The following is a 25955-nucleotide window of genomic DNA, read 5'->3' on the forward strand; positions in this document are numbered from 1 at the left end:
TATTAAGTTACATCTGATCGCACAATGTCCTATTGAAATTTAAAAAATCACACTTTGATTCTTATTACAAACTACCACCAACATAGAGAAAATGTCATAAACCAGAATTTAAGAGACTGAGCAAAAACTCAAATATGTTGGCCCAGACATGATTGAGGCTTGTGCGGCCTTTAACACCTTTAGCTCTTACTATAGAAGACTCCAGTTCAAAGATCTGGGAAAAAGTGCCCACCACTCAGATACCATAGGAGGCATAGGACTGACCCAAGATCTATACGTACAAAGCTGAGCAGTTTCAATCGCAATTGATACCACCGGAGATAAAGTTGCACTTGAGTGACAACATGATGTCCTTAACTGATAACTGTTTATCATGCCTCAGATGGAAAGAAAGAAGCTTCACCGAGGCAGACCAGAAGGCTTTCAGCAAGATATATCCTGCTAACATCTGAATACTATCTGCGTCATGTGGACCACACTTTGGGCAGCAAATCTTGTTATTAGAAATGTTTGCGGCCCACTTACAATTCTGTCCGCCATATGGTATAACTAGCAGACAGTCTTAAATTGCTGGAGTTTGAGACTAACTGAGCAGACTGGTCGACTAATAATATAGAGAGCATCAGTAATATCATCTGATAAAAAAGTCTGTTGAAGCGTGGCATTCCATTTACAAGCCAGGACAGGCCGGTCATCTTCTCTGTAAAGAGACATGATCGTATATAGAGTCCTAATTGATAGTTTGCCTACTGTAGAGAAAAAGTAAATCAGAATATTGTTTTCTTTACCATCAACAGTATATAGAAAATAATGCAAAAATAAGTCACACATCTGTAGATATTTAAAAAAGGACTATTGTGGAAGATTATAGAGTGCTTGCAGAGCAGAAGAGGTACAAAACCCATTAGAATCAAAAATCTGACCGATGGTCTTTATTCCCAGATTATGCCATAGCTTAGCTACTGAATCATTAAAGATGGTTGGAAATTTAGGGTTGCTTTCATGCCCGTGTAAATGAGTGTAGCAGAGGAAGCAAATATTTAGTGCATATTTCCTCCCAGATCCGAGAATTGTCATTGACTATCTTTAACCGGACCTGTTTGAAATAATTGGGATCCGACTGTCTACTAAGAGAAACCTCAAATTGTCCCCAAAGTCATTTGATATCTCAGTACATGAAGGTTTGTGTCCAGATTAGTTTGAATATTCTTAATAGGAGAACCAAAAGCAACCCAAAAATACAATTTAAAATCCGGAAGTGGTAGTCCTCCTTGATTAAAGGGAAGTTTAAAGTAACATATAGCCCTTATCTCTCTTATATCACGAAATAAAGCTGCCAATAGCCCGCTCAAGCCGCTTGAACATGGGTCGGGCTTGGTCTGCAAGATGGCGGGCTAGACGTGCCTGAGCTAAGCTCCGTCAGGACTTCATTAATCCTGCACTGATCTGGAACCCTTGAGTCACATTAACCCCCAAATCGAATCCCCAAGGATCCTAAAAGCAGCGCTATAGAGCAGAATACCACAGTGAGCCCCCCCGGACTGAAAAACGGCAAGCACTACAGGCTGGGCTGGACACGACAAAATAGTGGCCACCAACCCAAGGGGAGCCTAGAGACCAAAAAGAACAAGGAGTCTCCTGTACACCGAAGACCTCCTTGGCCTGCAGGTAGCACAACTGGATGCTGGACGGGGTCCAGTTGTTATCCCCCCCCCCCCCACATGTCGGAGGCAGAATGTGGCGTGGTAGGCTCCGGGGGAAAGAAACTGAAGTGTTGGTGGAAGCAGGCTGGTGAGTGCAGCGGAACTGCAGGTCCCCCCTCCTCCCAGGACTGCTCAGGGATAAGATTGCTGCTTAAGTGGGACCGGTGATGTAATTTGGTGCCGAGCGCGATTTGAGACGGGGCCTCAGACCCCCCCAATCTGGAGTCAGTGAATGGTTGAGGTGCGAGTCATCTCCGTAACAAAAAGACTGGTGAGGTGGCACGCAAATAAAGAAAAGCCTTGTGATTCCCCTAAGCCCCTGCTAATGTGCAGTCAGAATTGCACAGCCCTGCTGCCAATGCCCCGCTAACTGTGAGTTCGTCCCCCGGTCCTGGCTGTGACTCGCGGTGTGGTTCGGTCCCAGGAGAGTGGAGTGACTGGCAAGTTGTAAGGAGACGGAGGGGCAGGCCTCCAGCTTTCTCCCCGATGCCCTGGTGGGGAATGTGCATGATAGTGCCAAGCCTGATAGAATCTTCCGGAAACCTGGGCCCCCTTCAGCCCGGCCAAAGTTCAGGACACAGTATCCAGTAACGAGAGATAGGATAGAGGAGGTAACCTGAAGGTAAGGCTTGGACTGGAGGCCTGGCCCACACCAGGGGTGCCTGAGAGGTGGGCACTGAAGAAAGAACCAACAATAAAGTGGTGACCCCCGCCAGAGTGAGGACCATCAGTGACTTGGGACTGGAGAGAGTGGCTGCAGCCTAGGCCTGTGATGGCGGGAGTCCCCCATGGACACAATCATACAGACAGAGAGCAGCTAAGGCTCCCCATGTGGCGCCTCCTGGTGGCTGCTAAGAAAGAGGTACAGGATATGAGTGGGAAGTGAGTGTGGTAGGCACTTTCATCCCCTGGGGGCAGATCAGGAATAATGGCAACAGAAGAGAGAGGGTATTGAAACACCCGTTGACTTTGTAACACAAAACAGGGTTATCCTTGAAGAGCGCACTTACGAGAGACTTGGGGAGCACTGAAGTGACGTGTCCCCTATTCTCTCCATCTGGGAGACATAGGGCTGGCCTGTATCTTAGAGACACAGTTCTCTTTACCCAAATTGCCATACCAGAAATAACGTTCATAATGTGGCCGGATAATGTGCCGCATAACGTGGCCCTCCTACACACAATTCTGTCATGTCGAACATCCCTGGAAACCAGGATTGGTAGGTTTGGGCAGAAGTGACCCTATTGAGACAAGACCTACAAAATGTGACAGACCAAATAACGGCGGCAGAAGATAGATTGTCTGAACTGGAAGATGCCACAAGCTCCCAAAACTAAGAGCTGAATGAAGTGAAGGCTTTTACTAAAGATCTGCTCTGGCAAGTGGATGATGGGGAAAACTAAGCAAGATAGAACAACCTCTGACTGGTGGGCTTTCCTGAGGGAGTGGAGGGGACAAATACTGTCAAATTCCTGGAACAATGGCTTCTTACTACCTTCACGACGGACAGTTTTTCCACCTGCTTTGTGATAGAGTGAATGAAACACTCGCCACTGAGTTTCCCATTGTAAGAAGAATGCACCCGGAGCCCCTCCACTATGCCCGAATACTAGAGCTGCTGGTCTGCATAGTTCATGATCATCATGATATTAAAGGCTTCTGGGCCACAGAAGATACTGTAGCGGATAAGAAGATATTGCTATATGCATATGATATCCTCTTATATGTCACCCGACCAGAGGACACGATTCCTGTAGTGTTCCAGGTTTTTAGGTCTCGCCTAGGCAGCACACATGCGCTGTCTCTGAGACATCTAGTAATCCATATGGGTGTTGAAACTCCGCCCATTGCTTGTTATTTTGTCATGGCTTGTGATTCGTTAACGTTTGCATTCTTTTTATCAGCCTCATTGTTGGCTCTTCATGCCATATGTTGAAAAACAGACAGGTTATTATCCATCCATGCCGATGTTATACATAGTCGTAAAATAGTCATGGGAATAAATAAGAGCGCTCTGCCCCCATCAGCCTCTTCCCTTCTGATACTCCCAAAAGTATCACGGCAAGTGTCAAGGAAACCCTCATTTATTTTTTCATTAAAAACTCTGTAATATTGGATTTAGTAGTTGCTAATTCTTGACAGGTAGCAGAAATATGTACACTATCCACCCCCCTTAGTTAACATCTGGGACTTCGAGAACCCTTACCCTCCCCCATTTAATAATCATAAAAGGAGTATAGTAAAGATTAAAACACGTTTTATATGACTGTACTTGTAGCTTCAAGGATAATAAAGCACATTGAGCCAAAGAAAAGTATTCCAAAAAGCTTGATTCAGGGATAGCCAAATGCTCTTGCCATTTCAAAGAGTGTTTATCTACATCATCTTTCGTCCATTTATTAAGGAGGATATAAATAGCTCCAATAGGGGTTTACGCCCATCTACCAATATGTCCACCAGATCACATCCTTGGAATTCCACAAGCCCACCTCCCTTACAAGTTAAAAAATCCCTTACCTGAAGGAGTTTAAAAAAATCTTTTTGGCTAATATCAAATTCATTCCTAATGTCTTGAAACAACATTGTAAACCTAGGAGAGCAGAAAAGACCAACCATATTTAAGACAATTTTTACCCAGCGTAGGATATACTGGTCAGCAAAGATCTCTGCAAGGCTCCCATTATTACTTAATGGAGTATAACAATTAAGTCTACCTAATCCCATTAATTTACAAGCCTTTGACCAAACTGTAGAGGCATTCAATAAGATCTTAAAGCAGACTCTCTTAAAATAATTAAGTTCAATTTGTCTCCATAGATTTCCCCTAGCCCCCTCACCTATCAATAAAGAATACTCAACTCCTACTTGTGGGGGTGGTTTGTCTTGCAGTAAAACCAAAGTATTTTGCAATATGGTAGCCCAATAATATAATTTAAGATTTGGAACCCCCTACCCACCTCTATCTCTAGGAAGTGTCAGAAAGTTTTGCACCCTTCTTGGTTTAGCATATGCCAAGACAAATCGAGACACCACTCTTCCAGTTTCTCAAACCACAAATTTCCTATCTCTAAACGGATAGCACGAAAAAATAAAGGATTTGGGGGGGAATAAATCATTTTAATTACGTTACACCTCCCTGCCAAGGATAAATGTAGGTTATTTAACCTACATACGTCTCTTTTTGACTTTTCAATAAAGGGCTCAAGATTTTCTTTAATGATAATGTCCAAATCGGGGCCAATAGTGATTTCCAAATATAACACACTTGTGGCTACACAAGCGTCCTCCAGGGTAATCCCACTATTAACCATAATCACAGTTTTTTCCTTGTTTAACAAATAGCCTGAAATTAGCCCAAACTCACTTGACTCTTTCTCTATCTCAGTAAGAGCTTGGATGGTTTTGGTGTAACTAAGACTATGTGATCTGATAAGCTAAAGTTTTAGTAACCCAACCACTAAAAACTATAGGGGGAATGCAGATATTTTGCTCAAGCCTATGTATAAATGTGTCTATGTACAAAGCAAACAAGAGTGGGGAGCAGGGAACCCCCTGCCTAGCCCCCCTCAAGATCTCAAACGACCCCGACAGCTCCCCTGCAACAAACACTCTAGCTTCTGGATAAAAGTTTAGAGGCTTGATGGCTAATAAAAATTTGGGCCCAATGTTTATCCTCTCCTTCACGGTCCACAGATAGTGCCAGAAGACCCTATCAAAATCTTTCTTCGCATCCAGCAGAATGAAACCCATAGGGTCTCCCACAACCTGGGCAGTATCAAACATAGAGATTACTCGTCTGATATGATCCATGTTGCCGTCCGGACACTATGTTACTAATAATTGTGGACAAGTGAGAGGCAAGAACTTTTGAATATACCTTAGAGTCCTCATTAATCAGGGTGATCGGTAGGACCCAAGTTCCATTGCCAGTTTGTTCTTCTTAGGAAAGACCACAATCTTTGCCGGAGACCAAGAACATGGAGGGTTGTTTCCTTTAAAGATATGTGCAAACAGGATAGTTAGTCAGTCCCTCAATCTGGCGCAAATACCCTATGGAATTCTAGTGGGATGCCATCCATGCCTGCTGCTTTACCTGCCGCAAGAGAAGAGACAGCCGCTAAGATCTCTTCCCAAGTAGGAGCCCCCTTTAGACCCTGCTGTTCTTCACAAAATCTCGGTAGTTGTATTGAATCCAAAAAGCGACCTATAGCCATGGCCTCAGCCTTGCTAGTTTCCAAATACAAGGATTGATAGTATCTTTTAAAAGCCATCCTTATTCCTTCTGAGTCAGAAGTAATACCTTGTACGGGATCTCGTATTTCTCAAACTTCATTTTGACCACCATTCTGCCTCACTCTGGTGGCAAGAATATGACCAATTTGCTCACTATATCCATAGGCTTTCTCCCTCCACACCGTGTACTTATCTGCTATTTTCTTTAGTGGTAATCTCATTGATGACAGCTTTTGCCAAAGTTACCCCCAGTTGTGCCTCTTGAATGGTATTTTTCGGTTGAGTTGCAATTATTAGTTTCCTTTCTGCCATGGCTAGTGTAGAGTAGAGCTCCTGCATTCTCTGTTTTTCCTTTTTTCTCCTGCTTAACGTAAATTGTAAGATCTCCCCCATATTCCCGGCTTCCAGAGATTCCCAGACAACTTCCACAGAGGCGCTACCCAAGTTTTCCCTAAGGAATATCGGTATCCATTTCCTCATGTGACATAGATGGTCACTGTTAATTAATAACTCTTGCTCAAAACTCCAATGAGTTCCCTTCTTGAGACAGCCCCCATTCTTCAACATTAACACAATGGAAATATGATCAGACATGACCCGGGGTTAGATTTCAATATTACAGTCTTGAATGACAGAGTGTGATGGAAAGAAAAATCTAACCGAGCGTGCGACTGATGTGGAAAAGAAATAAAAGTATAACTGTGCTCCGTAAGTCTCTATCTACCGAACATCCATCAGCATATGATCTTTACAGAGCCCTCTAAGAGACTTAAATACCTTCAGTTTCCTTCCACAATACTTATAATGCTCCTTGTAAGACCAGCTGTGATAAGTTGGCCTGATATATGATGTTTCCAATTCTGGAACCACCTTGTATCAGTCCAAACAATCCCTTATGGTGTCTGGTTGTAAGTCAACCTTATAGACAAGCTATCCTAGGGGTAGCATGGACTAAGCATCCTGAAAGGCTAAACTCAAGAGGTCGTGTTAAGCGAGCTGTTTTACCAATCACAATCCTGTAATATCAAATGAATGGACACCACACAAGTATATATTATAAAAATATATGTGTTTATTACTAAAATAATCCCCAGTACTCTTTATGAGCAAAGGGGCGCAAGTGTTTAAACAAAAGCACAGTTAAACATATAAAAGTTGCACAATTATGGATGAGGGCGGGTGGCCACTCAAACCATATATTAAGAAAGTGGTATAAGAGATACCAATCGAACAGTGGTTAGGCCTAGGGAATCGCTGGGAGCAGTCGGGACTAGCAATGCTGAAGTCGGGAAAAGCCCGCGGGATTCGGGTGCAGCGCTTAAAGCACACGCATGGACCAATGCAAAGTCAATGGTGCGTAAAAGTTATAAAGTTACTGTTTAAGGAGACTTCCGCTTAACCTAGAAGGACGAAACTGAAGACACATACACTAGAGGTGTGTACCAGTGTGGGAACACCGGCGTTGTTGAGTTACCTCACCCACAGGAAGCGGGTGCATAGGGTCGAAGTTGTGTCGGGTTTCGTCACGCAGGTTGTTGGTGCTTGAAGCTGAAGATGCTGCAGGCGATGTGAAGGAGAAGTGTCCGGTGTGATCCAAGGGTGGATCAGAGTTGTAAAGTACCTGAAAGCAGAGGGGACAGAGTCTGGGTCACTCAGCAGTGACCAGGGTGGAACCAGGACGGAACCAGGCAATGTCGGGCGCAATCAGGTGGTTGTCGAGTAGCTTCTCTCCGCTACCACGTGGGCTCTAGGGCATCTGCGATGTCCAGGAGCGGGTCACAAACTGTCCCACAAAGGCTCTCGCCGTCGGCGCTGTCGGCTTCAGGATTGGAGCAAACAACACTTGGCAAGAGCAATCCACGTAGGACTGGAAGATTGCTTCTCACTCGGACCAGGAGGGTCAGAGCAGGTGCTCCTTTTCAGAGGAGCGGGTGCAAGTCTAGAGCAACCAGAATCACAAGTTACGTTTCGTAGTTCGCCGGCACAGGGGCCACAAGCCAACGGGCAAGTGACCGGGCCAACGCGTTGAGCCAAAAGAAGCAGAAGGGCCCCACGCAGCACTCGGTGAGTGTAGAGGGGTGAGCTTCGGTGCAAAAGTGGCTCAGGGCTGGGGCTTCTCAAACCCCGATGTACAGCTTCGAGGGTCACTCGTGGGCTGCACGGTCAGCATCTCGTGGTCTTTTCAAGATGGCGGGCCCCACGTTTCCAGTCACCTCCACGGGTCTCAGCTCTGCAGGGACTGTGGATCAGGCTGTTAGAAGGCAGGCAAGCTTGATCTCGTCGATCTCTGTCGCTCGAGTTCCGGCAGGAACTGCAACAAAGCAGACGTCGAGGTGCTGGATGGTGCCTGTTTGCACAGGGTGGTCACCCCTTGACCACAAGGGAGATTCTTCAGTCTTCTACGTCGAGTAGGATGTCGAAGGGTCCAGAGTTTCATTTCATATGTTTCATCAGGATAATCTGAGTGCGTTGGCACTGCTCCCATTCTTATACCAATCTAGGGGGCTGGATTACCTGCTAGGTCCCCTCCTATGGGTGGGACCCAGGAAGGGGGTGGTTACACCCATTTCCCTTTGTCCAGGGTCGCGCTGGGACTGGGGCTGGTGAGCCCCAGAACCGGTTTGACCGGATTATGCAAGGGGAAGCCTTGTGCTCCCCAGGCAGTGTCTGGTTTCTTTCAAACCTCCCTGCTACAATCCACTATCTCCTGTCTGGGGTGGTGTGACAACTCCCTGCGACAGGAAAGCCTTTGTCCAGGCCTTCTCGGCTGAGTTTCGGTCAGCAGCAGGAGGTCAGACTCGTGTCTGTGGCAGAAGCATCCATTTTGTGGATCTGAGGCTCTTTTAAAAATCAACGGCGTTTCAGTAAAGTAACATGTCTTCTCCCTCTAGAGGGGTGGAATGCTATCCCCGTCGACAGGACTGTCGAGGGGATAGTATTCCAAATTGTATGACACCTTACACGACATGTTTTGATAAAGCCAAACCAAAGTTAACATATAACCGCGAGGATTATAATGCCCTTAATAGTATATGGTATGGCATTATCCCGGATCAGCTTAGGGAATTGGTCCCGACAGCTGCAGACAGGCTCAGCTCATGCTAGAGCACCATCTCACATAAAACCAAGCACTCTGCCTCCAGGATTGTTAAGGCCTGCCATAGGAGTGACTGATAGGTATATATGTGTCCAGATAGGTTTAGATATAGGCATACTATATCTAGGCAAGGGGTGATTACACCACCTTGCCCCAGCTGAGTGATCAGCCAGTTGTGTCAATTTCAGATAGCCAGCCAGGGGTGGCAAAAGTTATGCTGCAGCCCCTGGTAGGCCTTGGATGCACCTATGCCCTGGGCACCTATAGTGCTCTGTGCAGGGGCTGATAAGGTGACCCAAGCCAATCTAGTTATGCACCTAGGGTACATGGAATCCATTTTACAGAGAGAGCAGATAGCCTGGGGCCCTGATTAGCAGGGAACCAGGCCAACTAAGTCGAAAACCAGCTAAACACATGGCAAAAAATCTGGGGTAACCATAGTCAGGTAGCCACCTTCCTACACCAGCTAATTGATAGATTAATAATTAAGTCCCCGCGGAAAACTATAGATGACAACTATGATACTAATTCAATAGACAGCCAGTCAAATAACCCGGGATCGTCTAAAATTGACCCATATACAGAATACAAGGTAAATCTTCTTGCATTAGAACAAAACTCCGTAATAACCCATCTTCCATATCTATCTGAACGTGTTTGTGTAAAGAACTGTAAAGAGCTTCTGGCTAAAATTGCCACCCTACATTTCTGTGTACCTTGAAGAGTACCACCAACCAGTTTAATCCCCAACAAATCAAACAGTGATGATTGAGATCCCTCAATATGTGTCTCCTGAAGGCAGATAATATTAGTCTCTAAAAGTTGTAATTCAAGATACACTTTAGCCCTCCTCTTTTTATTAATAAGCCCACAGATATCCACAGAGGCAATTCTCAATTTACTCATCCCCTCCCTTCTTTTAACTCCTTCTTAGAATCACCACTCATAATATCTTGACACTATTCGACCAATAAGTTCACCATTCCCCTTTTCTTATTGTGTCTCTGTACCCTTCGCATTAATTGTGTAGCATTCACCCTCCACTGCCAATCCTCCCCCAACACCAAAATGAGCAATCAGGCGACATGCCTGAATGATAGCACCCATGGAAGCATGCTTCCCCGGTCACTCCCCTGCATTGACCCCCCAAGAAAAGCAATAAAGAAACCTGAAAACGCCCAAGGATAACCACAGTGACTAGGTTTCTCCAAGTGTAATCAAAACTTTGGGCTCATTAGCCCCTTTTAACTGACTTAACTAACGGTTAACTCACCTCAGTTTTACCCTTGGCTGCCTTTACGACCTCTAGTTATTTTCCTACTGCCTTGGAGCTAGCCCACCACTAATTTCCTTTCTATATTCCTGAGTTACAATCTCGGACCTAAAACTACAGGTGTGCCCCTTATATGCCACTTTCAAGCAGGCAGGATTTTAGAGGTATACTTCGGCCCCAAGTTTCTGAAACGGTTGAGGAGTTGTTGCAAACGCCATCGCCTCTCTACTGTGGCATGTGCAAAATCCGGTCTAACAAAAAATATAACACCCTCAAACTTTTTTCGAATTAGGGCGAGCTTGATCAAATATTTCTTTACGCAGCAAGAAATTCCCAAAATAGACCAGAACAGCCCTGGGTCTCTCTAATTCATTGGGCCGAGTCTTCTTCAGCATGATGGGGAATCTGTGGGCACATTGACTTTCTGTCTCCCAATTCCACTGGGTTTTTTCTGGGAAAGCGCCCCTTAATAGTTTAACTATTATAGGCTCTTACGTCCAAGCCTTCCACTCCCTCAGGCACCCCCAGAACTCTTGTTATTTTGTCTCTGTCTGTTTGTCAGAGGACATCAGCCATGGCGGCTTACTGTGAGGATTTCTGTATGTTAAGAGCATTGATTTCAGACTCAAGCCACTCTGTCTCTTCCTCCACCATAGCTATTCTGCCAAGAATCCCTGAGCAGGTCTTATTTATTTTCTCTATAGTTCCGTGCAATTTTTTTTAGCTAGCCTTGCTCTACGGCTCAAGCTTCGGGCTTCTGCCTGCACTTGTTTTATCGTTTGGAGAATTACAGCCAGCGAGCCTTCAACTGTAGATGATTCAGAGGAGATACCCCCTGTCATATCATTGACTTCTTTTGGAGTTCCCCCAGGTTTCTCTGTCAAGAATACCAGCTGGGTTGCCGAGTAGTCCCATTGTAGATTATCCAAGGAGGCATCCTTCCTACTCCTATCGGAGTCTTCACCGCAGCCTCCCCTTCTTTTATTATTTTTTTACTCCCCTCACCCTTCCCCGACAGTTTGTGCTGTGTTAAACAAGTAGCATTATCGAGAGCGTCACTGGAGGAAGAATATGAGACTGGTTCATCACTTAAAGACAAATTCTCCTTGTTGGACAGATCTGAATAATCAGTGAGTGAAAAACAATTCTCTCCAATATCAGGAGATTTAACCATGGTTATTGGCTGCTTCCCATCAAAGTTCCAGCTCTGACCTCTTGTCACAAGGATTTTGGGTTCGTCCCCCGTGGCTCCGGCTGCTTGGATCTCCAGGTGACTGAGTGTCCCATCAACTGAGATTCTGAGTGTAATTCAATTATCTATCTTTGATTTTCAAGACCTGGGTCACTGTTTCCATTTCCAGTATCTCCATCATCGGGATATCTGTCTTTCTCCCCGACCCACTTGCCCGATTCAGTCCTCCATTATCTACGGTGGGGGCTTTGCTGCTGAACGTAAATAAGGCAGGGATTAGTGGTTGAGACCCCTTAGTGTCACTGGGCAAGCATGCCTTTCCAGATCGTTTACTATTTGTAGATCCACTATCCAAACTATTTGGCGTTGATTTGCCCCCGCCAAAAATTCCTTCAGATCTCCCCCCCCCCTTCGTCTCCTTACCAGGGTTTTGTAGAGAACTAACGGAGGGAGGCATTCCGATTGCCACATCTCTGCTGTCTGCAACCGTTTTATTTATCCTGCGGCCGGGCATTCCTCGTTTCCTCAGGAAAATAGACCTGAACAACAGCAGGCAGCGGTAGGTCCACGGGAGCACCAAAACCATGCTTGAGGTCAGGACAGCCACAGCCAGAGTCAGCCAGCCTCGACCGTTACCCGTTCCCGAACCGGCCACACCCCGCCAACAACAATCGCCAACATAGAAGCCGGACTGCACGTCCTTTACAACGCAACTTTTACCACGCAGTGCCTTTACCACGCAACTTTTACAATGCAAACCATTACAACGCATTGCGCTGAGTGGCGCTCTAGGATAGGGAATAAGTTTAATTTACTATCCAACACTTTCCCTATTGTCCACGGGGACTGGAGTTGGAATAGTAAATTAACCTATTCACTATCCAGCACCCCAAAGCGCTATGCGTTGTAAAGGTTTTCGTTGTAAAAACCGCGTTGTAAAGGCATGCGTGGTAAAAGCATGCGTTGTAATGTCATACATCCGGACTGCACACTCCAGCGCAGGGTTCCTTTGACCATGGGATACTCACGGGAAGAGAGCAATGCGAGCTTGCGTCTTACACCAGCGCCATCTTGCTCCAATGGAAATTTTATGGAAGGGTAGTTCTTCCTGAAGGAAATCTCATTCCCTTTGCTACTAACTGCAGAAGATGATTTGAGTACCATTTTTTTTCTCCAAATTATCCATCCAGGCTAACACTCATTGGGTGGTGTGATATAAATTATTTAACTTTACTACACAAAAACCCTTCATCGTTACATACACACACACTCTGTTGTAAGTTCTTGAACTCATGATAGTTCAGAGGACGGCTAACATTTCAGACCTTCGTCTCGGTTGGAAGCCACTCCCTTTTTCAATTCCTTCAAAAAACCTCTCTAGTACCTTGTTCAGGAGAAACTTCATCACTCTCTCATTTTGACGCTCTCCCCTGAGGAATCTTTATGTATTTAAAGGGTTTTATAAAACACAAGTCAATGAGGTGTCCGAGCGCAGTAAAAAATAAAAAAAAAGGGGAACATATTTGACAATGATAAATTTGTAAAATAATTGAGAATAGGTTGAAAGCGGTGTCCTAGATTATTGGGTTGTGTGCACCTACAGCATGAATAAAAGTGGGTTGAACATCAAGATTCTGATTTATTTTTTGAAGGATTGAAAGATGGGAAGAACTTTGATTTGATTGCATTCTACATCTTAGGCACATTTTCTGCAAAGGATTGTTTTTTTATTTATGACTTTCTTGAAGCCTGGAATTTCCAGCAGCAAAGAGTTAGCTCTTTTCAGTGCACATTGTCTGCATAAGATGGTCATTTTTTGGTTGAGGTATTTAGGTGTTTCTGCGTGAACGGCTTTGTTCGCAATATAGGCAACCTTGAGTTGGCACCTGGCTTCTAAAGGTAGCCAGTTTTGTTAAGTCAAGAGAGGGTTAATGTAGACTTATCTTTTTGCTCCTATGACAGGTCTTGTGGCTGCATGGAGAATCGATTTTATAGGCACCTGTGAATTTTGGGAATACCCTAGAGAATTAAGTTGCCTTAATCCAGTCCTGACAGCACTAGAGCTTTCGCTATCAGTTTGAGATCTGTCACTGTGATGAGATGCTTACTGCCTCATATAAGTTTCAATTGTTGTTGAGCACCCTTAGCAAGAGAGTTAATGTGTGCCTGGAGGGTCATTTTTTTGTTTAAGCCAAGTGATTTTGAACTGCTTACAATTTCAGGTGTGTGAGAAAGAGGGACAACATTTCTGTACTGGACGGATTTGAAGCAGTTTGGGGGTGCTATGAACAGGAACTCTGTTTTAGGTGGCTGAGATTGAGATGCTGGTTTGCTATCCATAACTGAATACCTTTGTGGGCTGTGGCAAATGGAGAAATGTCAATGGGAGAGGAGATTTTAAGGTAATTCTTACTATTATCAGCATAGAAGTGGAACGAGATGATGATCTAGTGCCGTTCTGTTTCTCAGGGTTTTTAAAGAGTGTCTGATGGTTGACTTACTAAATGCGTCTTAGAGAATTAGAAGGATAGGAAGAATGGAGTCACTTGAGCCCATAATCTCAGGGCATCGCCTATGATATTTTAAATCACAGATCAGATTCTATGCTGCATCCAATCCTGACTTATAATCGCTCAGAAGGTTTTTCTCTTTGATATGTTGGTAGAGTTGTAATTTTTTTTTTTTTGGTATCAAAAAGAAAGGAGTAACAGGCTATTACTGCTCTAGAAGAGCAGAAGGTCCAAGCACGACGTGCCCAAATATTATGTCTAAACAAGTATGTCGTGTTGTTCCTAGGGAACAGAAGAGAATGACAGTCTGTGATGCAGATGATTTATGGCAGGGTAACCAGGCGATAGCCCTGGGAATCCATTTTGTTGGATTTAGGGCCCTCACACACCCTTTCAGGTGTCATGCTTCATCATTTGGACCTGCTCCTCGTTGGGTCGGCGGTGCAATACCCAACGGGCAACACCTCATAGAGGGGCTCTTTGGCGGAGATCTTTTTCCAACAGCCGTATAGATGAAGTGCGGGTGTGGGGCCAGAACAATGGGGTAGACGTGATATTGTGTGTTAAAATAAAGCTAGTGGTACCAGGAATACTTTATTCAGAAGGGCCACTGCTCTAGTTAAAGGCAATTATTCTAGAGGAGAGTGGTGGAAAATGATGTTTCTCTGGTTCCAGCGGCGAAGGGTAGGTGCGGTCAGCGAAGCCCAGGCATTACCAACCTTGTGGTGAAAAAACTCCCTGGAGCTTTACCCGCTGGACACTGTCGTTGTCTGATTGTTTTTAACCTTAGGTACTAACAATCACAACTAGAAGAAGGGTAATATAATATGAAGTTTACCCTTACCCACTTATGTGGTAGCCCACTAGAGAATATAAGCACCACACTTTAGGGTACTAGCGTAGACAGTTTTACAACATTAGATATTTGCTAATAGTCAACCGGGTCCTGAAGAATCGCTAGACAAATTGCACAATAGCGAGAAACATGTTGACCGGACTACACAAATTCTAGATGACAATTGGAAACATCATTTCCGAACTGCAGATTATTTAGCGTCAAAGATATGACTCTTGTATAGTTTAGATTTTTCTCTCAGATCCTTTAGATCAGGCTTCTCCAACAAGTAGCTTGTTCGCGACTGTTAGCTCTCCAGCTACCTTAAAGTAGCTCTCATGTGTGCAGCCCAGCCTACTAAATTAGAAGCTTTTCCTCGGTTGAATTAATGTATGTATACAAAAATTTACAAGTGTGTATATTGGAGACTAAAATGTATGTGTTTTCAGAACTCACATTGTGATATTTGGAGAAAAATGGTTGAATTTCCAAAATATATTTAAAGCTGATATTTTAATGGTAAATCATGTGGCATTGGGGGAGACATATTGCTAATTGGATTACTTTGGTGCCAGGTGCATTGTAGCTATGGCTGTTTTGTTACCCATGAAAAGGCATTCACAATTGATAAAGCCTTTTGCACTTTATTGCCTTATTCACTTTATTCTGATGCACTAAGGTGATCGCTGCTAGTAACCTTTCATATGGAAGTCACTATTGTAATCTTGTATGATGTGGTCAATGTTAATAATATAAGTAGCTCATGGTAATTTTCATCAAGCATCAGTAGAACTTATCAAAAAAATTTAGAGACCTCAGCTTTAGATTTTTGAGAGTTGGGTTCTGTCTCCATATTTGTTTCAGTGAAATCAGAATTTTTCTTTTGCCACTGAGTGTCTTGGTGAACCATTTGGCCTGAATGTTTGCCTTTCCCTATTTTTGATTTCATTGGTGTGGCTTTGTCCAGGGTGTTTGATATGTTGTCTAGATATTGAGATGTCATTTATGTCTTGATCAAAGGGATTTTGTTTTAGAAAGGAGTAGCAGATAGTACTTTTTACGTTGTCACAGTTGGTAAGCTCCCTTTGTCTAGGTCTTCATGGTTTCCGTCTCCTTAAAATCCTAGATGATGGGTGAGTAAAAGGAGTGAGGTAATGATCAGATCAGTCCACTGGAATTGCTGATATATATACCTGATCAGACCTGCTGGTGCTATTATCAGTTCCAGGGTGACCCCTTTCACATGAGTGAGACATTAGCAGTGTTCCAACTAATTGCTGCTAATCAGGATGGAAGACTGTTTTGTGACCACTTTGTTGTTTTAGTCTCCCCGGAGCAGCTTGGAAGTAAGCCTTATTTTCATTTTGTCTGTCATGAAGTTGATGAGCTTTTCCACAAAATCTTTGTTGCTTATGGTGGGAGAGAAGGCGCATATTATTTGCTTTTCTTATGTTTACTCAACCTAGGACTTTGGAATGATGGTGATTTTGCATTATTCAGTCATTCAAGTAACAGTTTTATCTATGCTATCCAGGAGTAACTATGGGAATCCTGTAGGGAATTAGTGCCCATCACCAGCTGTGAAGCGTCATTGAGCCATGTCTGTCAGTAGCAAGAAGTTAAGATTGTCTAATTTAATGAGATCTGACATTTCAATAGAATTACTAGATGTTGACCTGCAGTTGTGTAGAATCACATTGAGTGGTGTCTCATTGCATTGATTCTTTAATTTGAGAGTAGTCTTTGTTTAAATGATTTCCTATTGAGATTTTGCTGGCATAGATTCCACTTTTTTTAAAGTAGTGGACAATATGTTGAGTGGAGCATCTGACCCTAATGTGCACTCACTTTTTAATTGCTGCTAGTGTTATAACGTGTAAACACCATCCGAGTCCATTTTAACACTACACCACAGGTCTCTAAACCTTAATGTAACAGTCCACTGTGCTAAGATAATTTGATTTTTAAAAGCCCACTGCCTCTGTAACCACCAAGTCTTGGCTACACACTGAATTCATTTCATGACTAAGCAGGTTTTAAAAGGTTTTCGTTACGCTCTAAGTGATGTTTGTTTCATTTGCAGTTCAAGGAAATAAGCAGTAGAATACTGAAGTCATATGATACTAACATCGATGGATTATTTTCGGAAATTGATAATTGCGTTGCTGCAAGCCGAAATGTGCTGCAGCAGTTAGAAGATACGCTTGTCCCCAACCTGTCTGAAGAAGAATGGGAAAAAATACAAATGCAGGTAAGTGACTATCAAGCCTGAACTTCTGTAGTAGCTATGTGGTTGCTGGCCATCATATACAGATAACTTATGAAGCATAAACTTAAGAATTGGTTCTAGCTAATCTCATATCTGATAAAAGAAAAAAAAGGTGTTTTGTAGGGAAAATGTTGTTACTATTTGATATATATGCAAGCTAGGTAGGAGTAAACAAATCAGAGCAAGATACGCCATTTTATTTAATCCAATACTTGCAAGAATTTGCAATCATTGGAAAGAAGAGTTATTCTCTACTCTCCAAGAAAGGGGCTCCCCACTTCCAGTATTGACACCCTTGATAATAAGATTATTCAAGCTCAAACAGACAAAATTTGAACACCATTTCTCAAATGGAATGAAATTGTGTTCCTGTGACTACTCCTATGATTGGCCAATTGTAGAGCACAACGGGACTTAAAGCCTGTGGTGCCTCCCATATATCCCAGGTCAGATGATGCTCACAGTGTAGTACCTTTCTTTGATAAACTATCGTCTCTACTAACCTGAGGGCAAGAAAGTAAAACTGCCAGCATTTATAATAGTAACTGTATGTAATTGAGGCATTACCACACTGTCCCTCTGCCTCCTAACAATCCTAAACTACTACAAATGTACCAAGGTGAACGCCAGCATTTGATCATAGTTCTAAAAAATTTGAACCCATCTACTAAAATGTACCCAGAAACATACTGAACCACTGCACTAAGGACAACCAACTCAAATGTGACCACATCATGATGTTTGTAGTGAGAGGTAAAAGGCAAAACCCATGACATTATCCAACAGATGTGCACCAAGCAAATGGCTGTGATGTAGCCAAGCGTCTAATGGAGAGATCTTAAACAAAATTATAGGAGCTACAGGTAGCTGTTTATCGCCCCTAGAGGACAGGCAGGGTGTGTACCTACACAAGGTAACATGTGCAGCCCATTATGTACTGAGTCAATGACCACAAAAAGTTAATCAGAGAAACGAAAAGTAGCAGTCCGGGAAATGAGAACTTTGACAGTCCACGTTACATTGAGAAGAATCTGTGATCAAACCAGTTTCCACCATGGAGTCTCGCAAAAATCAGTTGTCTCGCCTCATCAGCTTTTACATCTAAATTCTTGGAGACTTGACCAAAAAACATGAAACACTACAATGTACCAATATGAAGATGGCATTCAGCCAGACCTCATGCTGATTGTTGAATAACGATTCAGAAAAGGGGGTGGTGATGAACAGAGTGTCTGAATTAAGCAGACCACTCTTACCCAGTCCAAAGATCAGGGCTTGATCCATCACCGTTATTTATCTCACTGCACCATCCCAGCTCAGAACCTGGCTATATGCAAATCAGTCTGTCCCTGGCCCAGTGCATCATGGGAACAGGGAAGACTAAACTACCAAGCCAATTCTTCACCAGAAAGGAGACAAGCTACCGGGGACCGGTTTCTGGCATTTCAGCCGTCTTCCGCCCGGCTTGCTTGAATCCTGATGGTGCAGTGAGAAAGGGACTCATGTCTGAGTATACCCTGCCACACCTATAGTGGCCAAAAACGATTCAGAAAAGGGGGTGGTGATGAACAGAGTGTCTGAATTAAGCAGACCACTCTTACCCAGTCCAAGTTCCCTTGCTCATTGCACCATCAGGATTCAAGCAAGCCGGGCCGACGACGGCTGAAATGCCAGAAACCGGTCCCCGGAAGCTTGTTTCCTTCCCAGTGTAAGAATTGGCTTGGTAGTTTGGTTTGCCCTGTTCCCATCATGCACTGGGACAGGAACAGACTGATTTGCATATAGCCAGGTTCTGAGCTGGGATGGTGCAGTGAGCTAAAAAAACGGTGTTGGATCTAGCCCTGATCTCTTGACTGGGTGAGAGTATTCTGCTTAATTCAGAAACTCTGTCCATCACCACCCCTTGTTGTTAAATATTTTGTCCACCATAAGCGTGGAAGGGTATACTCAGATGTGAGTCCCTTGCTCATTGCACCATCAGGATTCAAGCAAGCCGGGCCGACGACGGCTGAAATGCCAGAAACCGGTCCCCGGAAGCTTGTTTCCTTCCCAGTGTAAGAATTGGCTTGGTAGTTTGGTTTGCCCTGTTCCCATCATGCACTGGGACAGGAACAGACTAATTTGCATATAGCCAGGTTCTGAGCTGGGATGGTGCAGTGAGCTAAAAAACGGTGTTGGATCTAGCCCTGATCTCTTGACTGGGTGAGAGTATTCTGCTTAATTCAGAAACTCTGTCCATCACCACCCCTTGTTGTTAAATATTTTGTCCACCATAAGCGTGGAAGGGTATACTCAGATGTGAGTCCCTTGCTCATTGCACCATCAGGATTCAAGCAAGCCGGGCCGACGACGGCTGAAATGCCAGAAACCGGTCCCCGGAAGCTTGTTTCCTTCCCAGTGTAAGAATTGGCTTGGTAGTTTGGTTTGCCCTGTTCCCATCATGCAATGGGACAGGAACAGACTAATTTGCATATAGCCAGGTTCTGAGCTGGGATGGTGCAGTGAGCTAAAAAACGGTGTTGGATCTAGCCCTGATCTCTTGATTGGGTGAGAGTATTCTGCTTAATTCAGAAACTCTGTCCATCACCACCCCTTGTTGTTAAATAGATTGTTGAATAAGGCATCACCCACATTGGAGACAATGTTATGCAAATTGAAGATAGGATGTTTCCTAATTATCTAAAGCAAATGCAATTCGGACTCTTACATGTATTCTGTCCTATATCTCTTCATTCAAAGAAGGCTGATTATACTTTCTATTGTAGGATTGCAAGGCACTCTTTCGCCAAGCGCAGAATCTCTATTCCTCATCCACAACATGTGGTGTTATATAGTGAAAGTAGACCAACCTTACCTATGAATATTGAGGCGAATAACAAGGAATAACCTGAGGTAAGAAACATCAGTGTAGTCTGTAGTATCCTCTTCACAGACCTCCCAGAAAATTACTAGACTGCAAAAAGCAGTACAATACATCTTAGCCATGATGATGACCTCATGCCCCTGCTGTTTCGACACAACACACTTGTCCTAATCCGCCCACAGTGCCTCCCAACTGATGTCCAATGGGTGCTCAAAACACTATCCCTAAAGAACAATGCACTTAACTTTGGTAGCATTCTTTCTGATGGATGGTCCTGCTCCCCCAGATTCCTTACCTGGCCATCCTGTCCAGGCGCAGATTGGATCTGGAAACTTTGTTATGGCTTTGCACAACGCCGTAAGAGTTGTGCAACATTGACGCTGCTTGGTCTTCTATTATTATGTCACTCTTACCTATATAAAGAGCACCTTCATGAGTGATATCAATTCCAATCTGATTTCTCTGCTGAAATAGTGGAATAGATGGAAGCAAAAAAAACGGACTGCCATGCAAGAAATCTACAAAAGCTAGACGACTCATTGAAAGGTTAACAAGGTTGTACTAATGGAGAGTCCCGTACAGATGCATTACATGAACCATTACAATCACAAAGGAGGGGCGAGGGTTAAAAACAGTTTATACTCTCTGGGGGTTCGGGGTGGCGGAGTATAAACTGTTTTTAACCCTCGCCCCTCCTTTGTGATTGTAGTTTGTAAGAGCGGCAGCCTAGCCGCAGGGGTATCCGCTCTGTTCCCTTCTTTTCTTGTCCTACTGGACAGACATCACAGTACCTACTTATCTTAGAACCACTTTCACAGTACACTAACCTACCCTACTGGCATTTATAGTAGCCTAGTCCACCCTACGTATATCCGGGGCGATCCATAGTGATTTTGTTTGGCTGAGAATCCGGTAGCACCAGTACACTTACGTGGGGGCACTATTTGGCCCCATTGTAAAAGGTTTTGTAATGGCGCTGATCCCCGGCCTCTCTTTTGGGGACGATATTGTCACCGATATTCTAGCAGGACCCTCTCTACTGGGCGATAGCACAGTCACTGCAGTGCTAGCTCAAGGGGAGGGATGGGACACCTTATTGGAACTAAAGAAAAATCAGGTTAAAACTATTCTACACAGTGTGATACTCACTGAATACTTGCGGGTAAATGCCACCCCTAGGGGCTTACTTGTGACGATTGAGCCTTTAATTTTCTTGGATGACGAGGAATTCAGACGGGACTAGGCTCTGTTGTCATGGAAATGCACCAGAGACTGGCTCGTATTAATCATCCGGACTGCCAATAGATTGGCGGATGCTTTGCTAATTAAAATTCAGACGACTGAAAGGGGTTTACAAACTGATATCGTCATGGCAACATTCAACCATAAATTAGAACAGATTAATACTCAACTTGCGGAGTATAGGGATCATTTGATACATTCAAAGATCTCTAAATTACAAAAAGATTTGAAGAATTTCTCAAGGGAGAAGGCCTACCCATACACATCAGATGAGTATGCGAAACAAAAAACCGCGGAAGGGAATAAGACCAACCAACAAGGCCGACCTCGCCAGTATACCACCAGCAGTTCCAGTGAAGGGAGTGAAAATGAGTCCTACCCCAAGAGAAGAGGACGAGGACGTGGAAACTGGAGGGGTCCAAGACCCCAATTTTTCCAACAACCTTTTCAACAATTTCCCACCCAAGCATTTAATTGGCCTATGATGGGTTTTCCCCCAACAGGACAATATCCAAATCAAGGATTTGGTAATCCACGGTTCCAGAACCCTGATTTTCAGAATGCGCAGTTCCAAAACTTCCAGGGACCTTTTTTAGGGGGAGGCCGCGGAAGGGGTCGAGGCAAGCAGTAGACACCCGCGAGAGTCAACTGGTCAGACCAGGATCCGGAAATTACCCAATGCATCACCAGGAGCATGGCACAGGGAACCACACCGAGTACCAGCAGCGACAATTACTAGTGGTCAATTTGTCTTCCCATCGGTTGACAGATCTCCAAGAACAGATCCTGAACAAGGGTCTGGGCTTTGTTCCTACGAACTATCCTGATCTATTCAAATTGCGACAGGATTTGGCTATCTTATTCTGAAATGTGAGATTGAGAGTGTTCTTTGAACATCAAGACTCTCTCGAGAGACATAGGGGCGATACACCCTTTCGTCCTAAATCATCTTTCACACCACAATTGGCAGTCCTCCCGCCACAGATTGCGGCTTTTGAGGCACTAGTGATCCATGATTTGGAAGCAGCGGATTTGGAAAACTCTGGACATTTCTCCAACCTTTCAAATCAGGAAAAGGAATCTCTGAAGACTCTGGCATCTAACAAAAATATTATTCTGAAGCCTGCAGACAAAGGCGGGGCTACCGTAATTATGAATACCGAGGCCTACCGCGGAGAATGCTTGCGCCTGCTGGCAGACCCACGAACATACCAAAAATTAAGACAGGACCCCACAGAGGAGATCACCACGGAGATTGGTATCATGGTAGAGGAAGCTAAGGCTAATGACTGGATCACCCAACAAGAAGCGGAGTTCCTTGTACAAAAATCACCAAGGACTCCGTACTTCTACATTTTGCCCAAAATCCATAAAGCAGTGCGACCCCCTCCCGGGAGACCTATTGTCTCCGGGATGGGGTCCCTGCTAGAACCCCTCTCAGAGTTTTGTGATTTCTACCTGAAACCCATGGTTCAAAAGCTACCCACTTATTTAAGGGATACCCTAGATGTACTTAATCTATTGAAGGAAATACCGTTCAACCCTGAGGAGGAATTCCTAATGGGGCTTGACATCGAAGCCCTATATACGAACATTCCACAGCGGGAAACCCTCAGGGTATTGGAAACATTACTTTTTGAACGTGAATGGCCGTATGAAACACCGCAGACCTTCATCCTACATTTGGCCGAAATCGCCTTAACCAGGAACTTTTTCGAATTTGAGGGGTCCATTTACCTTCAAACCCATGGTACCTCAATGGGGAGCGTTTTCGCCCCCAGCCTGGCAGGGCTATATGTAGGCGCTTTTGAACATATGACCATCTTGGATACCAACGGACCGTGGTCTAACAACCTGCGACTATGGCGTTGTTACATCGATGACGTCCTAATAATCTGGAGGGGAGATAAACCATCAGTAGATCGCTTCTTGGAATGGCTCAATGCCCAAAATCCTTTCTTACATTTTACTTCCACCATCACCAAAACACAATTACCTTTCCTGGACTTGGTGATTGAACCCTCCAATGGGACCTTAAAGACAAAGGTGTTTCACAAAACTACGGACAAGAATTCCTTACTGGAATTTGGGAGTTTCCACCCCCGCTCCCTGCGGGAGAATTTACCCGTGGGGCAATTCTTCCGGATCCGCAGAAATTGTTCAGAAACAGAAGATTTCCAAGCTGAATCAGAGGTACTGACAAAGAAACTCCAACAAAGACGGTACCCACCCAGAATAATCAAAAAGGCCAAGAAAAGGGCCCTCAATACGAACCGAGAGGCATTACTTGTGAAAACTGTGAAACCAGAAATGAATAAACCAGTTTTCTTGTCAACCTTCAATACGGCCTCACACCATATTAAACGCTTGGTGATGCATAACTGGAAAATCCTGAACACCGGGGGAATGAACATTCCACCACCTCTTTTTTCATTCAGACGGAGCCACAATCTAAAAGATTTACTGGTACACACCAGACCCAGGGATCTGGGGGGAGTGAGGTTGACAAGAAAACTGGTTTATTCATTTCTGCTTCAACATTCTTCGCATGCTCAAAAAAACATTTCGTTGGATCCCCACCGAAACTAGGAAAACGGTCACCCACGCTCTGGTCACGAGCCGACTGGACTATGGAAACACCCTCTACGCCGGTACTACCGCCAATCTCCAGAAAAAACTCCAACGAATCCAAAACGCCTCAGCCAGGCTCATATTAGACATCCCGCGTAAAGAACGTATCTCTAGTCACCTTAAAAACCTCCACTGGCTTCCCGTCAATAAGAGGATCACTTTCCGGCTCCTAACCCACGCACACAAAGCACTCTACGAAATCGGACCAGAATGCCTCAACACACGACTGTCCTTCTACACCCCCTCCCGCCAACTACGATCATCCAACCAAGCCCTGGCCACTGTACCTCGCATCAACAAAACCACCATGGGAGGTAGATCCTTCTCCTACCTGGCAGCTAAAACCTGGAACTCACTTCCCACTTACCTTCGCCTTACCCAGAACCACCTAGCATTCAGAAAGCAACTTAAAACGTGGATATTTGACAAGTAATTCCCCACCCCTCCTCAAGCGCCTTGAGACCCTCTGGGTATGTAGTGCGCTATATAAATTCTCTGACTTGACTTGACTTGAACACACTACCAGGTCTACCAAAACTGATTGGCCACACGAGGTGTGGTTCATGTAGCGTTTGCCATCTCACACATAATTCCGAAACCATTGATCTAGGCCTTCGCACCCCCTGGGAACAGCGAACTCATACCAACTGTAATTCCCAGGGGGTAATATACTTGATCACATGCCCTTGTCATTTAATGTATGTAGGGATGACAAGTAGGAAGGTACGTGTGAGAATCACTGAACATTGCAGCACCATCAGATGCGGGAAGACCAATACCCGACTCACAGCCCACTTCCAGGAAAAAGGACATAGTATAGATGATCTGGAGTGGACTGTGATAGAAAAAATTCAATTAGGGAGATATCAAGCAGACAATCAGAATCTATTGCTCCGGAGGGAGCAACGATGGGTATACCGACTGAAGAGCCACCTGGTAGGACTGAATGATGACATCCCCTGGCAGGCAATAGCTCCGTATTCAGTGATGAAGCTACTGATGCCCCGACATATTAATTAGCCAGTTCCAGCATCAGGATTTGGCCTTAGAACTAGATGGGCCTAGATACCATACAAAACCCACATAGGTCTCTTAGAATACACTTAAGCACTCAATATAACTGATTCCAGCATCTGCCTTGAGACCGATGTTGAGCCATGAATGAAGGAGAAGGATGTCTTATCCTACCCATATGGTGGGAGATTGGCTTTTTTACTGTGTGCATTTTCCCTTGTTGGTACTCCAATATAGGCTTACCCGTGCGTAGAGGATCTGAGGCATGGGACTCCACTGAGGAGGAATTCTTGACCTATCACGAGCGTTTCCCTTCTTTACTCTTTCGTCTCAGGGAGGAATATGGGACATAAGGTGCGCCTAACTATCCGTGCAAACAACAATTATTAACGAAGGGAAACTGCCATAGGGGATTTCAACCTCTAACATTAGTTATTCTCCCGGTCACATTTTTGACTCCTTCTAATTCTCCAACAGCGATTTTGTAGTTTCCTCAACATTTCTTCCCCTTGATTTAACTTACTTGATTGGGGAATATCAGTGAATAACACTGAATTATTTTAAATAATCACGCCACATCATTAAGAACGTTATAGGTTTCATAGCAGTCTCGAACCCTGCTAATGATGTGATATGGGTGCTACAAACTACACTTCCCAGAGTCCTTGGGATACACGCGGGAGACGCGATGACGTCCTCAGACGGGGTCACGTGGGACGTGAGTGCCTCTCACAACAACAAGAAGCCGGGTGCACCATGGCGTACTCCATCTACGCGGTGCCACGGGTCGTGCTAGAATCAGCCAGGACAAGCCTTCGGAACGGTATTGTGGGGGCCTTGCTATTACGAAGGGGTGAACGCTTCTGGCATAAGCGGTTTTTCACTTGTTGACGTGGGCAATCTGAGCACACGATTGCGAGGGGGGATCGCTTCTGGCATAGGCGTTTTTACCACTCGATAACGAGGACTATTAGAGTGGACTAGAACACTAGAGTGTTCGGATATACACGAGGGGGTTATACTTTTCACCTTACTTTTTCCCTCAATATTTACTTTCAGATTGTGTTCTCTGGCGTCCTGTACACCGGACACC

At 44.5% G+C, this 25955-nt stretch overlaps 1 protein-coding gene across 3 annotated transcripts in view; it reads left to right on the top strand.

Moving 5' to 3' along the window:
• The window catches only part of RNF32 (ring finger protein 32), a 347542-nt gene that overhangs the window by 279059 nt on the left and 42528 nt on the right, over positions 1–25955 (top strand). For all 3 annotated transcript variants that reach the window (XM_086941487.1, XM_086941488.1, XM_086941489.1), the window contains one exon: positions 16927–17094. In XM_086941487.1, coding sequence (XP_086797613.1) covers positions 16927–17094 — 168 coding nt within the window. The remainder of the gene's footprint in view (positions 1–16926; positions 17095–25955) is intronic.

Source organism: Lissotriton vulgaris, chromosome 10, assembly GCF_964263255.1.
Source record: "Lissotriton vulgaris chromosome 10, aLisVul1.2, whole genome shotgun sequence".
In the NCBI taxonomy this organism is placed as follows: domain Eukaryota; kingdom Metazoa; phylum Chordata; class Amphibia; order Caudata; family Salamandridae; genus Lissotriton; species Lissotriton vulgaris.